Source organism: Podarcis cretensis (assembly GCF_951804945.1).
Source record: "Podarcis cretensis genome assembly, chromosome: 11".
Taxonomy (NCBI): Eukaryota; Metazoa; Chordata; class Lepidosauria; order Squamata; family Lacertidae; genus Podarcis; species Podarcis cretensis.
This window is the reverse complement of record NC_137180.1, coordinates 22450242-22470544: the sequence shown is the minus strand read 5'-3', so window position 1 is coordinate 22470544 and position 20303 is coordinate 22450242. Positions and strand designations below refer to the sequence as shown.

Sequence of the window (20303 nt, the reverse complement as noted above, 5' to 3'; positions counted from 1 at the left end):
TACCGCCCTGTCTTTGAGGAAGCAGTGCATGAATTTGGCCTATGCTCTCTGACCTCTAATTTAAGTTCTGTTTTGGTCTTTGTTCCAATTTAATTTGACACTCGGCTGTAAGCAAAAATTGTTTGCAAGAATCTCCTTCTCCATGCTTCAAGGAGAATTGGGGAGAAATTATGTGCAATGTAGACATAGCCGAAGTTCAGAATCGGGTATATTTCTCTGCACAGTAAATTGAGGCGGAAGAATCTTCCGATGACTTCAATAAATAATAGTAGTCATTTAGCACTTTTCCTAGTAGCTGGAAGCACTTCCCAAACATTATCTTAGTAAATCTATATAATCAAAAAAGTCTTAATTATATCTCCACATATCAATTAGAGCTCCTTGGTTTTTAAAAGAAATAGAGCCTTTGATCAAGTCCCGTCCTCTTGGCTCTACTTCAGTTTTTGACTTTTTTTTTAGCACTGGAAAAAAATGTATTAAAGTTCTAGGCAAAGGTTTTTTGTAAGTATCCAGTGGGATTCTTGCCTCTAGTCATATGCTAATAAAATAAGATTAAAAATGCTGTCCTGAATGTAACTAACAATGATTGAAAATCTTCTTTGTTCATAGGTTACATTTTTGTACTTAAGCAAAATGCTTGTTTTATTTTTTTTTATAATTACTACAGGACAGCTTTAGACTGGGCTAAGCACTTCGGACAGACAGAAGTGGTTGATCTGTTGGAGTCCTATTGGTAATGTGTTTATTAACTCTGGAATCATAGAATCATAGAACTGTAAAGTTGGAAGTGACCACAAGGGTCATCTAGTTCAATCCCCTGCAATGCAGGAATCTGTTGCCCAACGTGGGGCTTGAACCCACATTGCTGAGATTATGAGTCCCATGCGCTACCGACTAAGCTATCCCATTGTGCTTGAGTACATGGCAGAGAACTGCCTGTACTTTCTAAAGCATGGATAGGGAACTGGATCTGGCCTGCTGATTCAAAGGCCCCTGGGTTTGTGGGAAGACTCCTTTGTTGTTTTCAGATAATAGTGGAAGTAGATCAAGGAACCAGCAGCTTCAGGAATGATATTTTAAAAATCTGCTTCCATGTTCTGCAAGTATTGCCAATTGTTTGACATGTGTATTTTTTGGTGCTTGTATTTTAGTGCCTCACTAGAGTCGGGTAATCTCGATGAAAGTTCTTTGGTCCATGCAAATGCTAGTGAACTCAGTGCAGAAGACAGAGAACTCCTAAAGGCTTATCATCACAGCTTTGATGATGAAAAAGTAGATCTCGACCTGATCATGCACCTGCTATACAACATCTGTCACAGCTGTGATGCAGGTAAATGCAGGTGTAGTGCTAATATTCATTTTAACAATCTTTTATACGCACATGCTTTAATCTGTACTCTGGCACATAGACTACTATGCACAGAAAACATTTGTTGGAAGCCAAAGGCTGTCATATTCCACATGTGAGCTTGTTAGAAGTAGAGTACTGCAATAAATTGACTTTTGTTGTCTGATCAGCAAGACTGCTCTTATTTTGCAAATGCATTTGACTATGATTATGCCCTACTCCTCTTTTCCTATGGATGGTTCTTGTAAACAGGGCCCCCATGTGTATGAATGGAGATGGGCAGGTTTTGCATCACACTAACACATTCTACATTAGTGGGCACAAGCCCCAAACTTGCCCTTTGACCATATGTAGCCCATCCCTGTCTAGGCTTAGAATCATAGAATTGTAGAATTGGAAGGGGCCATGAGAATTTTCTAGTCCAACCCCATGCAATGTGGGAATCTTTTGCCCAATGTGGGACATGATCCCATGAGTCTTCTGCTCTACCACCTGAGCTCATGATGAAAGACCAGGTGCTAAGCATAGCTTTCTCTTATTCTATTTCCTTTCACTTTGGAACTTTGTCTTAAAGGAGCGGTTTTAATTTTCCTTCCTGGATACGATGAGATTGTTGGCTTGAGGGACCGCATCCTGTTTGATGACAAGAGGTTTTCTGATAACGCTCACAGGTAAAAAAATATATGTAACTCTTATTTTGGTATATTGGTTTTACTCTTAGAAGACTGCATTTCATTCAATTCATACTTCTTTGTTATTAGGTTCCAAGTTTTTATGCTGCATTCAAATATGCAGACATCAGATCAGAAGAAGGTTCTAAAGACCTCTCCCCCAGGCATCCGCAAAATAGCAAGTATCAAATTACTTTTTAACCGTTTCTATCAATCCACACTCTTTTCACATTGACTGTTATTACAGCGTAATGTGTTGTTTCAGATTCTTTCTACAAATATTGCCGAAACCAGCATCACAGTTAATGATGTTGTCTTTGTGATTGACTCTGGAAAAATGAAGGAGGTATGCCATTTGCTTGTTTATCTATTTTTTTAAGATACTGCTTGATATAATAAGATACTGCTTGATATACCGGGGGTACCACTGTAGTCTCTAAGTAGTTTATATAAAATGAAGTTTAGCAGTTGCTAAAAATGAGGAGAAAATAAAACACAACTGTATATTGCAAAAAAACCCTCAAATTTATCTTAGACTCATGTTTAATTTTAGTTTACCATAAACTAAAAGTGTGCTGTATTGTAAACAAAACATTTAAAGAAGGATTTTATTACAATGTGTAAAATATTGTTACATGCCACCCCAGTCTTCAACTAGTGTGAGATTCCAGGGGTCTTGGCTTTCACCCAGGGTTCATGTTTTCCTCAGAAATAAGGCACAGTGGAGCCTGCAGTGTCTTTATGACTGATGTGTTTTTACACACACACACAAACACACACACACACACACACACAGATATATGCAACCTGAGTCTGCAGTGGAGGATGTTCTGCTGCAGCAAGGGTGGGACTTGATTTTTGCCAGTTCCCCAGCAGCTCTCTGTGCCCCTGAAGAGCTGCTTTGGGGATCTTTCAACAACATGGAAAGTGGAATCGGGGAAATTCACCTCCTCCCTTCTCACCAGCAGGAGCCTCAAATGAATCTCAGTGCCTTCTATAAGTGGAAAGAGAACTTCTGTTCTTGGAAGGGCAAGCCTGGATCCAGGCCAATGTATGCCAAAATCACTTCACAAAACTATTGTTAATTTACATTATTTTATCATTCAAGTGTTCATTTCACCTTGCTATTCTAAATCTACATTCTAATAAAAGTGTTTTTTCTTGAAATTTTAGAAGTCCTTTGATGCATTGAACTGTGTGACCATGCTGAAGATGGTATGGATTTCAAAAGCTAGTGCCGTTCAGAGAAAGGGCAGGTAATGCAAATATCATGAATATTTTCTTCTAAGAACAGATTACAGACAGACTATTCTTACTTTTTCAAGAAAAAAAAATATTTCTTAGAATTACTGGTATAAGATTACTTGAAACAGGTTAATTTTAATTTTTTAAAAAGCTTAAATGTTAGTACTTTTATTTTTATTTTTCAACAAAATCTTTCTTAGACTATTTCTGGAAATAATATCTTTTTGGAGTCACCTGGTTGTGCTTTTCACACTATTCACTTTGGATCACATACCAGCCCTGTGTTTAAAATTTATATTGTAGTATTCTTAAGAAGCGCATGTTACATTTCCAATTAATTTGAGCCCTTCAGGCAAAAGTTATAATGAATGACACTTCTGAAAGAGCTTATTTATGAAATCTACTTTCTACTTTCAACATCTCTTTTTCCTGCTTTGATTTTTAAAATTCTACTCTTCTATGTATTGACTTACCTTAAATAATACTTACTGTTTCTAAGGGCAGGACGTTGTCGACCTGGAATTTGTTTCCGACTTTTTAGTAGACTCAGATTTCAAAATATGCTGGAATTTCAGACCCCAGAACTACTAAGAATGCCACTACAGGTTAGTGATCTTTCTTGTATTGTTAAGTCCAAAGAGGTTTTTATAACACAGTGGTCCCACTCAACCTTCAAGCCAAACCATGACTTGTGCTAACCATAGTTTAGACTCCAAACCATGGTTTAGAATTGTTTGTTTCCTTTTAATTTCTGTCCTCCCACCAGTTTACTTGGAGCTGCAGCCTCTGGAGACTGAGAAATGGTTCAGGCTTCATGGTATTGGAAACTATTGACGTTTGCTTCCCAGCTGGTTGGGAAGAATATGCAAGAGTTCTTCTTTATACATGTCACGCTAAGCTATGCTTTATCAGGATGTGTGAACACGACCAGTACGTGGAAGGTTGCTGTTTGAAGCACTTACCATAGGACACCTCAATTTTAAAAGAGTCTAAAATAACCCATTGTATTTCTATATAATACTTGTGGAAGTTTGATCAGTATTAAGAGGTGTCCTGCACCTCTACTTCACATCATACCAAAAAGCAGCCTTGGACAATGTTGCAGTGTTGTGTCCAGTGGTAGTCACTGATGATGGTGTTGCTGGTTTTGTTTGCCTATTTGCATTCCTTTGCATGAACAACATTGTATGAGTTAGCACAGAATGTCTGTAGAATGTCACAAGCAAACATTTTTCTTTAGCTGCTTTTTATATATCAAGGCTTAAGTAGAAATGAGCAATTGATTGCACCTTAAGGTGCAATCGTAGGCAGGATTCCTTGATCCCACTGAATTTGGTGGTACTTGCTTTTCAGTAGAGCAATTATATAGGTTTAAGATAAAAATCTGCTTTTACTGCAGACTTGCTATAGTGAAAGTGTGAATATTCTTAGTTTCTTTATTTTTGTTGCAGCTTTACTACATGTTTTGGATCAGGGGTGATTAAAGCTGAATATTTGATTTTGTGTGTTTTAGTTCACACATTTTCAAATGTCAGACTGGCATAAGAGTTTGTTAAGTACTAGGGAGCAATCAGTTTTTCTCCTATGCATTTACTGAGCTAATACTTGGGGAAAAAAAGTAACTAATTAATCCTGTAAACATATACCCACTTTACTTAAAGAAATCCCATTGGAATCCAAGGCGTTTCTGAACAGACAAGTATAGAGTTGCACTACAAGCACATTGTTTAATATATCTATGCTTAATCAAGTATTCTATGTATATGTTTTAATCTACGTTTGGTTCTTGCTCCCAATTAATTTAATAATTATCTGCTTAGAGATACTGTTATGCTTTTTATTTAGATGTTTTGCTTATGCTGGTCTGTGACCGTAATAAAGTAAATTCATTCAATATAAGGACATTATATTGTGTATTCTGGTTTTTCTGAAACATGTCTTAATTTCTAGGAGCTTTGTTTGCATACAAAATTGCTAGCTCCCATCAACTGTCCAATTGCTGACTTCTTGATGAAAGCTCCAGAACCACCTCCTGCTTTAATCATAAGAAATGCTGTACAGATGCTTAAGGTGAGTAAAATAAAGCTATTCTTGTCCCTGTATTTTTATTTATTATCTGCTTTTATAATGATTCCTAAAACACTAATTTTTTGCATAACTACTGAAATTACTAGCTCTGAAAAAATTCCGTAAGCACCTTTCCCAATTTCATCAGTGCCCTACTTAATACTTCTCCTCTGAACTTTGCCCTGGAAATATCTGATCAAAAGTGGCTTTACACGAGTCTGTGTTTGAATTGTTTGTATGAAACAATTCACTTGCATTTTCAGATGAAGCCACGACAAGATAAATAGTTGCTAAGCTAATTGAAATTTGGAGTCTAGTCGTTACCCGCTTTTGAAATGTGCATTTCTTTGTACGCTGATTTTGTTTGCTCTTTTAAAAAATAGACAATAGATGCTATGGATACCTGGGAGGATCTGACAGAACTTGGCTATCATCTGGCTGACTTACCAGTAGAACCTCATCTTGGCAAAATGGTGCTGTGCGCCGTTGTTCTGAAGTGCCTGGATCCTATTCTGACAATAGCATGTACCCTTGCATACCGCGACCCATTTGTGTTACCTACACAGGCCTCTCAAAAGCGTGCAGCCATGCTGTGTAGAAAAAGATTTACTGCAGGAACATTTAGTGACCATATGGCTCTTCTCCGGGCTTTCCAGGTATTGCGAGTCTACAAAAACCCCCAAAACACTTATGATCTTTGTGAAATGTATCAGAAAGCAAGGATTAACACATCTTGAAATGCTACCTAGTGCAGTCTAGTAAACTAATGTTATTGGAGGGCAATTACTAAGCCTTTGTACACCTTGTCTGCTATGGCTGCTCTTCTTGTCTCCCTCCCTTGCTCCTTGCCACCTGCCACTTGTTCCCCTTTTACACGGCTGCTAGCTGGAAAAGCAGTGTGTGTATTGTGTGTGTATTGTCTTCCTTTGGCCTTTGCTTTATAAGACGGCTATTGCTCTAAACTAAGTCTGAGGGTGGGCTGCTTGGAGATATGCAAGCCCAGCTTTTGTGACGCAGGTGGTGCTGTGGGTTAAAGCCTCAGCGCCTAGGGCTTGCCGATCGAAAGGTCGGCGGTTCGAATCCCTGCGGCGGGGTGCGCTCCCGCTGCTCGGTCCCAGCGCCTGCCAACCTAGCAGTTCGAAAGCACCTCCGGGTGCAAGTAGATAAATAGGGACCGCTTACCAGCGGGAAGGTAAACGGCGTTTCCGTGTGCGACTCTGGCTCACCAGAGCAGCGATGTCACGCTGGCCACGTGACCCGGAAGTGTCTCCGGACAGCGCTGGCCCCTGGCCTCTTAAGTGAGATGGGCGCACAACCCCAGAGTCTGTCAAGACTGGCCCGTACGGGCAGGGGTACCTTTACCTTTACCTAGCATTGTTTTAACAATCAGAAAAGATGAGTTTCTAATTTCCATTGAGCCATGGCTTTAATCACCTGGTTCATCTCCATTTTTCCATGAATCTCTTGTTTTTAAGTTTAATTATTGTACACAGATAATGTTGGAAGCTATGCTATGGGAAAAGTATTTCCCCATCCCCTCCTTGCAGTGAGATGGATTGTTCTAATATTATGATTAAGTAAGGATTAATTAAAGTTCCTTTTATCCATGATGCTAAGGAGAAAGGTTAATAGCATACTACCCGTATTTCCTCATCTGCCCATTGATGCGGGGGGGGGGGGAACCACTTGGATTCTTCTTTGCAGAGTAGTATAGCTGTTCCTAGCAACGTTCTGGTAGTTGAACAATGTAGAGAGAAGCCTTCAAGAATTGGGTATTCCCCAAATGTGTTCTGTTTCTTTCTCACTGGCTCAGAGCACTTGGGACTTATACTACGTCAGGCTTATGCCCTGACTGTTGCAAAAAGAACTCATTCCCCACCTCTCCTGTAGTCAGATGAGATTGCGGGGACAGCAAGAGATTTTGACAGGTGGGCAGAGCAATCTGCCTGTGAATTGTGTGATATCATAGCAACACCATAGATAAATTACTGTTATTCTATAAATCAAGGCTTTCTATACTAATGATCTGAACATCGTGAAATGTGTGTTTGTCAGGGGTTGCATTCTAAATAGTCACTGAAGAAACATTAACTACTCTGAAAGTTCTTTTAAATCAACTTGTTTTGCAGGCATGGCAAAAGGCACGAAGCGATGGCTGGGAACGAGCTTTTTGTGAGAAGAATTTCCTTTCTCAGGCAACAATGGAGATTATCATAGGAATGAGAACACAGCTGCTTGGGCAACTCAGAGCATCAGGTAAAATATATATCTGTATATTTATTAACCTGAAATCTGCCCCACAAAGTCTTCAAGCTTTTTTCCTGGATTTCACTGTACTATTGATTCCTATGTATATGATCAGGGATACAGTTGCTATCTTTTGAGGTTTATTTTGGAGCAGTAATCCTACAACCAAACCTTTGGTTTACTTACACTGAAAGCATATTCCACTTGTTACCACAATTTGAGGTGTTATGCTGTTGCAGTGGATTGTAAATATGCCCCAGTTATGTGTATTTGTGGTTACACTAGTAATATTTGCTGTGTAGATTGTGTAGTGAATGCTTACTGTTCTGTTATCCTAACAAATGGCTATGTGTTGATTAGAGGGAGAACTGGTCCTATCCTTGCTTCAAGCCTCCATGTTAAAATGAGGTTTGCAATTAAGAAGTAGTGGCTGAGTTTGCTTTTTTCATCTTCTCTCCCAATTCCTTTTCCTCTTCCAGCATGTCTTTTAGACCGTAGATGGGAACATCCTTACTAATGATTATTGTAAACCACTTTGGGAGTGTTTTCCAGCTGGAGAGTAGGGTAAAAATAAATAAGCCTGATAACTCATCAAAGCTAAGAGCTAGTTTTAATTCAAAATGAGCTAATATTTTTGAGTTTGGCTCAGGAGCACAGAAAACTCAAATGAGGTATTTTAAGGGGAATTGTCAGGCGTCAGAGGATCCAACTCCCACGGCAGGTTGCCAGGAACGGATAAGACAAGGAAAAGTCCTTACCATCTACTTTTTATTCAATATTTACAGAGAGAGGATTGGAACACAGCCTCTTGGAATAATGGTGTTGTCCCAAGTGACTCTCCACCCCCTTTTTCTCCCACTTCCTCATTCATCACCTTGTCTCCTACGGGTGGTGCTGAGGACCCTTTGCTTCTGAGCCCTTTGCTCTACTACTTTCAAGGCTCGCCGGGTTCTGGGAGGGGGCAGGTCTGGAAAGCTTTCTAAAGACACTGTGTCTGTCAGCTGTCCCCCCTCTGGTGTTTCTTTTTCCTCCTCTTCCATTATTTCCCAGCTTCCCCCCTCATTTGCCTCCCTCAAACCCCTGTAGTAATTATGAACTGTCTTCTTCTCCGGAAGGGTCAGGCTGGGGAGGCAGTCTTCACCATTCCTCCTTTGCCCAGTCCCTGACAGGAATGATGTTTCTGTAAGTTTCAGCAGGCAAGATTGTGTCCTGAGTTAAATGAGAAAATGCTGTGTTTGGGTGTTGTTTGTTCTAGTGCAAAAGAACTTTTATTCTCCCATTCTGCAACCAAGACAAGATCTTTTGCAACCAAATGCCTGAGTTACACTGCTCAGAATGGTATACTGTTAATGACAGCGTGGGAGCTAAAAAGGCTATCCCTGAAATGCGTCTCTGAAGTTAATAATAGCTTTCTTAATTAGCAGGACATACATTTCTTTCTTTTTTTTCTTTCTAGGTTTTGTAAGGGCCAGAGGTGGTGGCGACATAAGAGATGTTAACACCAACTCTGAGAACTGGGCTGTGGTGAAAGGTGCCTTAGTAGCTGGAATGTACCCCAATATAGTTCATGTTGACAGAGAGAACATTGTTTTGACTGGGCCAAAAGAAAAAAAAGTTAGATTTCATCCTACCTCTGTTCTTAGCCAGCCCCAGTATAAAAAGGTAAGAAGAGATCTGGGAACCTCAGTTCTTCCGTGAGCTTTGAATGCTTTGTTTATTTAGAAACGTATTTTAAATAATAACAACCCATGACCGATACCAGTTGCTATTCTTAACGAGGAAGCAGAGAACTAGTAAAATAAGGTGGCACAAGCCTTTGCTGAGTTTCTTTGCTAAACTTGTTTTAGCACCAAATGGTATTACCTGATCTTGTTTCAGAACGTTTGTGTTGTAAAGGCTTTGTACAGCATTCCTCATGTGGACTGTGCATCCCACCTCAGGCAGCAGGATTTTACCCTTTCTTCAGGCTACCTGACCATGTACTTTTGTTTTGCATAGCTTTTTGTGTGTTTTATATGCTCCCATAGTCTCCCATACACCAATGAGGAGGTTCACAATGGTTTAGATTCAGCAATGCTGCGCATTGGGTACTCCCTGCCCATTTTCTTCAGCAGGCTGGGGAAAGTTTGCTTGCAAATGGATGTTTTAAATTGTCCCTTTTTATCGAACCGAAAGAAGCAATTCTGTTCCTTCTGTGTTACTGCCTAACAGATTCCTCCAGCGAATGGTCAAGTGGCAGCTATTCAGGCACTTCCCACGGACTGGCTCATATACGATGAAATGACAAGAGCCCACCGCATAGCCAATATCAGGTGCTGCTCAACTGTGACGCCAGTCACTGTGGCCCTCTTCTGTGGATCAGCTAGGCTGCCAAGTAATGCTTTGCAGGAGCCTTCCTCCTTCAGAGGTATAGTGCTAGAATAAGAAACATGGTTTTAATATGCATGTGTAGGTACATCTAATCCACTTGTTGACTTGTGTTAGCAGTTGTTAAGAGCTTTTTGTTTCCTGCGCTAAAGTAAAATAAACATTTTTTTAATAATGGAATGGGGAATGAAAAATTGGCACTTGTTCATCTCATTTTTCCCTCTTAAATTCAAACAGATTGTTGGGTTCTGTTCATTATTTTGAAGTCTGGAAGCAGCTTCATACATTGTTTTCTTGCAGGGAAAGCACCTCACTATTGGGAAGAAAGTGTAGATTGTCTTGCCTTTAGCAGCACTACCAAACAGTTCGTTTTCTTAATGCTTTGTTAAAATAAATATGAATGTGGTTACTGTCATATAAGCTAACCTGTTAAGTAAATGAGATAAAAGCAAAATGCAGCTGTATATTGCAAATAAAACTAAGCAGAGTACAAAGAAAGAAAGAAAGAAAGAAAGAAAGAAAGAAAGAAAGAAAGAAAGAAAGAAATGAGTTGGAGTCCCGGAAAACTTGGGTAACTGTAAGATCTTAAATGTCATGACTGTCACCACCTCATTCCAGAGAGTAAGTGCTGTCGTTGGGAAGGCCCACTTCTGTGTTGCTAGGTATCCTGTTCTCAAGTTATTTAGCGCTTTAAATGTCAACAACAAAACCTTGAACTTGCTTCAGTAGCTAATAGGGAGTGAGTGCAGATCTTACAAGACTGGTGTAACATGGCAGTCTGGGTGTCCACTAAGTCACCTAGCAGCTGCATTTTGCATTAGCTGAAGCTTCTGAACCAGGCACCAAGGTAGGAAGTTAGCAGATTAATCTTGATGCATATTAAGAATGCGTACATCTCATAATTGTTGTTGGTTTAAGTACGGAGTACAGTAAATGTTACTGTCTGAGATCTGCCTTTCTCTAATATAGTGGATGGTGTTCCTAATGACAGCAGTGATAGTGAGATGGAAGACAGAACTACTGCTAACTTGGCTGCCTTGAAACTGGATGAATGGCTTCATTTCAAATTAGACCCAGAGGTGCGTACTTCATGGTTCATCTGAAAAAAATTGAAAGGAAAAACTCAGTCTTGAGAATTGCTTTCAGCATTTTGACCTCAAAATGACTTAAAATTAGGATTCCAGGCTCAAAAACTGACCACTGAATGAAACAGAACTCTTTTCTCTCTCATTTTCAATATTGCCACCACCCAGCATCATAATCACTTTTTATAAATCTATGATGTGACCACATTAAAATATATGTTCTAGATACTGCATCTAAACAAACAAAAACCCCACTGTTGTACAGTAGGAAATGGTGCACAAAAAGGGGAGTCAAAATAAATTAAACAAAGGGATTGGAACCATTTCCATATGAAAAAAGGTTAAAATGTTTGGAGGACTTAGTTGGGAGAGATCAGCAGGGAGCTGGGGCTTGGTCTTCACCAATATGTGGAATTAATACCTAGTTGGATGGGTGGGGTACAAATAAAATTAATGATAATGATAATGATGATGATGATGATGATGATTATTATTATTATTTTAAATAAACAGCAAGGGGACCTTAGTGTGTTTTTATAACATCATACATGATGTGAAGAAAGTCGTTGGAGGTATTTTCCCCTCTCTCTCAGTTAAATTAAATTAATTGGCTTTAGATTGAGAGAATGCATAATTAACATGGTATTTGCTATCCTAAAATGTGGTGATGGCCACTGACTTAGATGACTTTAGAAGTGGTTAGATTGATCTATACGTGTCCATTATAGAGGCTACTATCTCTACAGGCTAAATGGAAGCTCCAGATTTGATGAATGTATGGAGGTTGGAGGTAGGGACGGGACACATAAACCTGTGCACTTCGCCTGGGTGGATAGAGCAGATGTTTCAACCATTTATTGATGTTGATTTAGATTAAACTCCCTCTTCCTTTGCCATTCATGTCCTTTCACTTATGTAAACGGTGCTGCAAGAAAGCCATGCAGGGGCAGTTTAATTCTGGACCTATCCCAGTTCTTCCTCTATCACTATGAGAATAATCATCCCAGTTGAAAAACTTGAAATTCTTTGCTGATGAGCATGGTTACAGATATAACAGAGGAATGAAGTATTAATTAAAATACTTTTTAAAAAAAATCTTCCAAATACTTTGGAACAAAAGGATGTTTTCAGGAATCATGTTGCTGACATCAAACTTCCTCAAAGTACTGGAGTTATCAAAACTATTTAATACACTTATAATCAATAAAGGGTTCACCAAGCGTTCTTGGAAGGGTCTCCAAGACATATATATATATATATATATATAAAATTATATATATATTTATTACAGGCTGCTAGCCTCCTACTGCAATTGAGGCAAAAATGGCATAGTTTATTTTTACGGCGCATGAGAGCTCCTTCAAAGCCCTGGTCTCAAGTTGATGAGGCAACCATACGAGCAATCATTGCTGTTTTAAGCACTGAAGAACAGTCTGCAGGTCTACAGCAGCCTTCGGGAATTGGGCAAAGACCAAGACCCATGTCATCTGAAGAACTTCCTCTAGCGTCTTCATGGAGATCAAACACTAGCCGAAAAAGCTCAGCAGAAGCAGAATTTGCAGACGATGCTTTTAATGCTGAAAGGTCAGTATCTAGTGGATAGTACTGTCCGCAGTACTGTGCTCTGTGCCTGCCGTGAATAGGAAGCACATAGTGTGCAAAGGGTTTGACCCCGTGAGGTGTCTGTATGCTTTAAAGCTCACCTTGGCCCTCCACATTTTTTGAAACTCCCAACTCCCATCAACCTCAGCTAGGATGGCCAGTGATCTGGGATGATGGGAATTGTAGTTCAGCAACATACAGAGGGCTGTTGGTTGGCCATCCCTGCTTTACAAGTAGCAAGAAGGGATGAAGCTGTAGTTTTTTCCCTAGCAGGAGAGAACCAGAGGTGGCATAAGCTCTCCTCTCTGTGTCCACTCATTGCTTGTCCCTCAGCAGTTACAAACCCACAGTTGGGTCACCTCAAACTAATACATTGCCTTTCTTGATGGAGGGAGAGTTCCTTTCTGTTCTTGACTTGTGTTTAGGCTCCTGACCTAGCCTGACAGTTCATGCCCATAGAAAGTCATATTGTGATTGTGCGTCTTTTGCAAATAGAAGTGGAATCTGAGGTTCTACGCCTGCCTAAATCTTCCTTGCATTTTTGTTGACTTGTTGCTTCCACGGACCAAAATATCTGAAGCTTTACTAAAATGCATTAGGACAAAATAGGGATAGCTGGACCGAAGCTTAATTGAGTCCCCCTCCTCTGAACTTTTCAAGATTGCCTCTCCTGCCTGGTCGGGTAAGGCCATTGAGGAGGGCAGAATTACAAACACAAAACTTTATATGTAAAAATACTTCATGGAATCCCAGTTTTATATTATGGGGGTATGCACATACTCCCTCTCTCACACATATATATGTGCACATACATACATGAGTTTTTAAAATTTTTTTAGAATATACTGCTAAAAATAAGACTTGTCATGTGTAACAGACACAAGTATGCTACTGTTCAAGCTTAACGTAATTTCAGCATCATTAAAAAGGTAATCTAATAATACTGGAACATATTCAAAACGATTTTTCATAATTTTTAAATTAGTTTTCAAACAACATTGATGGCTAACAGAGTAGTTAAAAAAATAAACAGCGTTAACAAAAAAAGCTTATTGTTCAACAATACAGTGGTACCTCAGGTTAAGTACTTAATTCGTTCCAGAGGTCCGTTCTTAACCTGAAACTGTTCTTACCCTGAAGCACCACTTTAGCTAATGGGGCCTCTTGCTGCTGCTGCGCCGCTGGAGCACAACTTCTGTTCTCATCCTGAAGCAAAGTTCTTAACCCGAGGTAATATTTCTGGGTTAGTGGAGTATGTAACATGAAGTGTATGTAACCCGAGGTACCACTGTATTTATTTCTCTGCAATATTTAAAAACAAACAGCAAGAACCACAAATATATAGGAAAGCAAAGGAGTATTTATGAAGGACTTGAGCATAATATGAACTTAGTCTTTAACATGTTTGTAAAATGTCTCTAAAACAACTTGAAAATATATAGCCGTTTTCTCTTTCAGAAATCCCCCCAAAGCAACTTTAAGCTATGATATAAACAAAGAACAGAACAATACAATATTAAGGTAACGTTCCAATTTTTAAAGCTTTTAAAAAGCACACTTCAAAGAGTACAAAGGCAATTTGACAAGAGAAAAATAAATAGACTAGATTGCTTAATAAGGAAATATAAAAATAGTGAATTGCACTGTCCCTTCTCCAGAAAGTTTAAATTACTTGCTCATATGAACTACAGGGGAAGGAAATAACAAGGCATTGGTGCTATTTGATTCTAGCAGCCATTACACCGTCTGCCTTCTCATACCTAGTTCCACAGTGATAAATGGTAACTGGCAAACGGCTGCTGTGCATTCTGCTGCTGCTGCTGCTGAATAACTTGTCTGGAAACCTGTTATCCTTGCTTGCCTGACTTTGTCCCTATGCCGCTTTTTGATGAATATTGGGTTGCTAGTATATACAGAAAAACTGCTTCCGCCTGTCGACCAGAGTTTGTAACCCCATAAGTGTGAGCAGATGGCATCTTCAGGAAACCTCTTAGAGCAGGGGAGGCCAACCTGTGGCTCTTCAAGATGCTGTCAGATTCCAGCTCTCATCAAACCCAGGCCAACATGGACAATGGTCAGGGATCATGGGAGTTGCAGTCCCAACATCTGGAGGGCCACGGTCTCCTATCAATTCCCTAGAATTGCTTGATCCCCATTAAACATGGTTTTCTGCTTTCAACTTAACAGAGTTCTAATGAAGTCTGCATCTCCAGCATTTCACCAACCCCTGAAATACAAAGAGAGAAGCATTTTGCATTCCAAACGAAGCACAGATGATAGGTCAGACCAGTCGTCTGTGAAATCTACAGACAGCAGCAGTTTCCCCAGCCCCTGTGCCAGTCCTTCTCCTCCGTCATCTGGGAAGGTACAGTAGCTGTTCTTCATCCTGTTTTAAATTTTTGGAAGCTGCTGACTGCTTGCTGAAATAATAAAATCAGACATAGTACACTGGAGCTGAAAACATTTTGAAAATATCGCTGGTTTGATTTCCTTTTCTGGAGTACATGGTTTAAGCTCTTTCAGATAAATTTGTATGACTTATTTCTTTGCCACCTTGAACTAGGAGTACCCTCTCAGATGTTTTTGTGTCTATATGTAGAGTAGAAACACAAATACCTTGGGAATCATTGAAGAAAATTAAGGGATCGGTAGATCTTAGGCTAAATCAAGAGCCATAGAAATGTTTAAAAACATAGAGTTTTAAAAGAGCTGACTGCTTTTGTATAATCCTGCTCTCTCCTCAATTCAGTTTTGGTTGACTATGGTGCTTGATTCATTCCCCTAAGAGCCAGAAAACCAGCTCTGCTTAGATACCAGAGCTGACTTCATTTGGTAAAATATGACCTGTACATTTATCCTACAAGATTTTTGGGATTCAACAAGAACTGGTCCTAAATGTATAGGCTGCTTCTAGAGACCTATTGACAGCAGATGGCAGAAGGGGCAGAGCTGCTTGGTTGTCCCTAAACTGTAGTTGTGCTAGAGATCCCAATAACATTCAACTTGATGTATTGAAACATTGCATTACTATCTTAATTTGCAACGTTTCGTATTTGCATTCCTTTGACATCAAAGATACCAACTATTGAACTACTTTCCACAAGAATGGTATGGTAATACCTTAAAAAAAATCTTTAAAGGTAATACCTTTAAAAAAAACCACAAGTATCTAATCATTGACCCGGTTTTCATATAATGCTAAGACAGACCATGGCTTAGTGCAAATGCATGAACATGTAGATTTCTGCAGACAAGATTGCAGCTGCAAGGCTCCTCTTCCAGTCATACTTCTGCCATCGTACTCGGGGCTGAACCTTAGTGTTACCTTCAGATCTGTGGTCATGATTTATCTCTTTCCAGAAAAACCACAAGTTGTACCATGGTTCTTGGTTATGTAATACCCAGCCAAAACATAGCCTATCCCCAGGTAGTGCAGCTGTGGTCTTACTGTTAATTGCTGGGACATAGTGGGTTTGAGTGTGTCCAAACATCACAAAAGGTATCTGTTTTTGCAGGGCTCCAAGTCTCCTTCTCCAAGACCAAATATGCCAGTTCGATACTTCATTATGAAAAGCAGCAACCTGAGAAACCTTGAGATTTCACAGCAGAAGGGGATTTGGTCTACAACCCCAAGTAATGAGCGAAAACTGAATCGAGCCTTTTGGGAGAGCAGTGTTGTTTACTTAGTATTTTCTGTTCAGGGATCGGGACACTTTCAGGTGAGAAATTGATACACTGAAGTTGATGAGTATGTTGCAAAATTGTTACCAGACTATAACAACATCTGCTACATTCACAACATTTACCTTTCTATAATTTGTCCTTTTCCTTCCTCCAGTGACGTAATATAGGCAACTTGTGTGTAGAGTTAATTTCTTAATTTTTCAAGGACCCAAGTTGTGATCTGACAAAGGACTGGCATTTAATAAGGCTCTGAAACCTACTAGAAACAGGCAACCTCACATGAAAAAAGGGGTTGAAATCCACCCCGGGAGTGACATTTATACAGAACTAGATCCACAATGTAATCCTCCTAACTTATTTTCATCTTCGTGGTAGTAAACAGCATTCTCAAACATGGTAGTAAACAGTATCCCCAAACTTCAGCCACTTAACATTTACATTTTCTTTTTTGTAAACAAAAAGCACCTGCGGCAACTAAGCACCTGAAGAAAAACAGCTGACTCTTATAAATGAATCTTTACCCCAGACAGTACTAAGATTCATGTGGTTTTTCAAGCAAAAAACAACCCAGAGAAGCAGCGAAGTAGCCTCATTCTGCAGCACTACACATGGCTTTATTGAGGGACATTTTGCCGCACCAAAGCATTTGAATTTGGCTTGAGATAGAAAAACAACTTCTAAAACACTGTTTCTGTTTTATGAATTAATGTATTAAGGTAAAAAAAATGCTGTGGGTTTTTTCAAGCAAAATCTGGTCAAAGAAGCATATTAAAATATTCTCCTGACACAACACACATGGTTTTATTTTGGATATCCTGCTCCCCCAAGAAATATTAGAAGTCAGCTTGGGATAAAAAGACACCCCATAAACCTATCAGGTTTTTTTCCCTACTAATCGAGAATAGATGCTATCCAACTAAGCCATACTTGGAATAAACCTACTGAGATTGATGGACTTCAGTTAATTTGTTTCAATGGTCCTACTCTGATTTGGATACCACCTGATGTGTTTAATACAGAGTAAAAACTGGTTTTATTTAGATTCTAACATTTTAAATGTGTTGTAGGGCTTTGCTCGAATGTCTTCAGAGATTGGACGTGAGAAGAGTCAGGATTGGGGTTCTGCTGGCTTAGGAGGAGTATTCAAGGTGGAGTGGATCCGGAAAGAAAGTCTTCCTTTTCAGTTTGCTCATCACTTACTCAACCCTTGGAATGACAACAAGAAAGTACAAATAAGTCGAGATGGCCAGGTATGTTGATTTTACAGCTCTGAGTACAAGGATATGCTCAAGGATGGATTACTTGATTCCCTCCGTCTTCACTGTCAAGAATATAGTTCATTTTTTAAAACCGGTAATGGCCAGTTTTATCCCACTATTTGAAATAACATCAAGATGTAAGAAATTTCCCTGTAGAGTGAAATACGTAACTTCGGCTTTGTAATTGAAGCAGCCTCTACTGAGGCTAGTTGTCATTTCCATATAGTGGTCTCCTTTTTATAGCCGGGCCTTATAACACCATCACTTTCTCCCCTTCCCTGGTGTAGGAACTGGAACCTCAGGTTGGTGAACAGTTGCTGCAGCTCTGGGACCGTATTCCTTTAGGAGAGAAAAATGCGGCTGATTGAAAATACGACGGGCAACCTTTGAGGTATACTCTCCAGATGAGAATGTGAATGAATTTGAAGGTTTTCTAACCCTGTTGGTGAAGCTTAGAGAAAGTAGTAGCTGTTCTCAAGTGGTTATTGATGCAATATTGGATAGATCCACATGTCACTAGATTTTAAGGCTAGGAGAGGGGGAAGTGGAGCTAAAATACTGCACCAGGGTGACAGCTGTGGAGGGAGGATGAAGAGTGAAAGGCCAGTAGAGCAGGCAAGTGAAGCAGAAGATTGCAAGGCCAGCGTAGTAATTTCCTGTGTTTTAAAATGCTCTTCCAGAAAAAGCTTGATGTACAGAGTGGTCACTTGAGAAAACCACATTGTCCTTTGCCAAAATTAAGCAGAAGTTTTTGTTTGACGAATAAAGACTTAAAACTTTGTCGTTCTCCTCCACAGTTCCACCTCCTGTGAAATAGATAATGTGCTAAGATCACCAGTGCACCTAAAGAAGGAAATGCCTGAGGGAAATGAGCTGCAGGCAGTCAGCAGCATTCCTCTAGCACAGACTAGATTTGATTCTGTGTTCTGGTTTGAAGGAAACAATGTGGACTGCTCTTATTTTCACTGAGAAGTTTGTTCTTTTTCATTCACTTTGAAGTTTCAAATGTTAAGACACCCAAACTCCAAATGGTGGGTCACCAAAGCAGACCAAAGCTGCTGTTGAAATTTTAACAGTGTTGTAATTTAAAGCAGTAGGTCTGGGGAAAATGAGTAATATTCATCTTGATAGAATCCTGTTCCGACAAGGCTCAAGGGAAAATAAATGGAGGTACAGCTTCGAAGTTGAAAGGGTTGGGAACACCTGCTACTAGACTAAAACATTGAGTAGACAAAGCAGTGAAAAGAGCCTCCTCCTCTCAGATTAAATCCAATTTAAATGATGAGTGCCTTTTGTCAGAAAGCTGGCTTTGGGGTGTTTTAATTTTGACTTTATTCTGTGTCCATTATGTGCTTGGAGAAATGGGCATGGATTTCCTAATTCTTTGCTTGTAGCAGGTGCATCAGGAACAGCCTCTTCAGTTTTGAAGGAAAGGAACCATTTTGTTTCGATTAGCCTTCCTCTTAAAACAATCACCAGCAACTTTTTTCTTCTTCCCAAAATTGCCTACAAGTTCCTTGTAGTGTGCCCTTTTGATTTTCTTTTTCACTTGCCATATTTCTTTTGACTTGATTTGTCTAAATAGCTCCCTCCTACATTGTGCAAATATATAATCTGTTGTACTTTGCTTGTACAGCCCCCCCCAGTCTCTTTCCTGTAGTTTCATTTTTTAAAAGCACGATGGCCAAATCAGCTTTTCTGCAGAGCATTTGAACAGGGATGGTTTAATTACTGAGCAGTCTTCTAAGTTAAGAATGTTAAAAAGGCAATTATTTGCCACAAACCACTAATAAAAGGATAAAACTACAGTGGATTAGCTTTTACATGAATTTGGGATTTGAATTTCTTGGCTTTGCATTTCATTGTTAAGGGTTTTTTACATTTTCATGTATAGATTGACTTATTTGTGATTTTTGAGCATGTGTAATTGAGTTCCTCTGTACATCTCGTCGCATTTTCTTGTTAATTTTTACTAACAAATGCCAGTAATTTACCAGTTTACCAGTTTTAACTTGGAAATAAGATGTATTTAGAATAAAGCCATTTTGTTTTTAGCTGATTGGTGTTTTGGAGCAATTTCTACAGCAGAGAGTAACCTCTTATCAAAGCACTATATCTACCAAGAATTAGTTCTTCACATCTGATTGTTAAATTGCATTCATTGTCAGGTTGTATATAGCAACAATAAGTATTCTGTTCTAGTTCTTCTTCAGGTACCATTGATATACAAACTGCAGTAACCTAATATAGCTTAAAAAGGAAATTAGGAAGAAGGCTGTCTTACATGTTTCTTCTAAATGTCTTCAAGATCAGGATTCATGTGCAGCTGTTCTCGGGTACAAAGGAAATGTGATCAGTTACATGCTTTTTTGCTATAGGCTAGATATTTCTAAAGCACAAAATAATAATAAGTTATATGAAAATATAGTGTCAGCATGGTTGGGTTGTATGTACATTCCTCCCCTAAATAAAGTTTACATGTACACAGGTTTATTATTCCTGTTAGTGAATTTCATCGACTTCTAAAAAGCTGAATAATCTTTTTCATAGTACGACTTAATTCTGCGTAAGCTTAAAGGGTCCTCCTTTCCTAGACACTACTACAGGGTTAAGCAGTCATTAAGTTCTGGACTGATAGTTCACTGTTCATTTGTCTTTCCTTATCTACCTGGGCCTTTTAATCAAAACGAAAGATGAGTAGCCAGTGAAGAATCTGGTTCCTATGATG

The 20303-nt window shown here is 39.3% G+C and overlaps 1 protein-coding gene across 2 annotated transcripts in view; it reads left to right on the top strand.

Annotated features, from left to right (window-relative positions):
* YTHDC2 (YTH N6-methyladenosine RNA binding protein C2) overlaps nucleotides 1-20063 on the top strand; it is a 33841-nt gene extending 13778 nt beyond the window's left edge. The window contains exons 12-31 of one of the 2 annotated variants that reach the window (XM_079995305.1): nucleotides 668-733; nucleotides 1152-1330; nucleotides 1923-2019; nucleotides 2110-2197; nucleotides 2285-2365; nucleotides 3193-3275; nucleotides 3764-3869; nucleotides 5215-5334; nucleotides 5715-5987; nucleotides 7461-7587; nucleotides 9035-9240; nucleotides 9790-9985; nucleotides 10915-11024; nucleotides 12322-12614; nucleotides 14091-14153; nucleotides 14820-14997; nucleotides 16148-16351; nucleotides 17384-17566; nucleotides 17863-17966; nucleotides 18373-20063. In XM_079995305.1, the coding sequence (XP_079851431.1) occupies nucleotides 668-733; nucleotides 1152-1330; nucleotides 1923-2019; nucleotides 2110-2197; nucleotides 2285-2365; nucleotides 3193-3275; nucleotides 3764-3869; nucleotides 5215-5334; nucleotides 5715-5987; nucleotides 7461-7587; nucleotides 9035-9240; nucleotides 9790-9985; nucleotides 10915-11024; nucleotides 12322-12614; nucleotides 14091-14153; nucleotides 14820-14997; nucleotides 16148-16351; nucleotides 17384-17566; nucleotides 17863-17943 (2734 nt within the window). In that variant the 3' untranslated portion in view covers nucleotides 17944-17966; nucleotides 18373-20063. The remainder of the gene's footprint in view (nucleotides 1-667; nucleotides 734-1151; nucleotides 1331-1922; nucleotides 2020-2109; nucleotides 2198-2284; nucleotides 2366-3192; nucleotides 3276-3763; nucleotides 3870-5214; nucleotides 5335-5714; nucleotides 5988-7460; nucleotides 7588-9034; nucleotides 9241-9789; nucleotides 9986-10914; nucleotides 11025-12321; nucleotides 12615-14090; nucleotides 14154-14819; nucleotides 14998-16147; nucleotides 16352-17383; nucleotides 17567-17862; nucleotides 17967-18372) is intronic. The other variant, XM_079995306.1, reaches the window with a different exon arrangement.
* The last annotated feature ends 240 nt before the right edge of the window (nucleotides 20064-20303 follow it).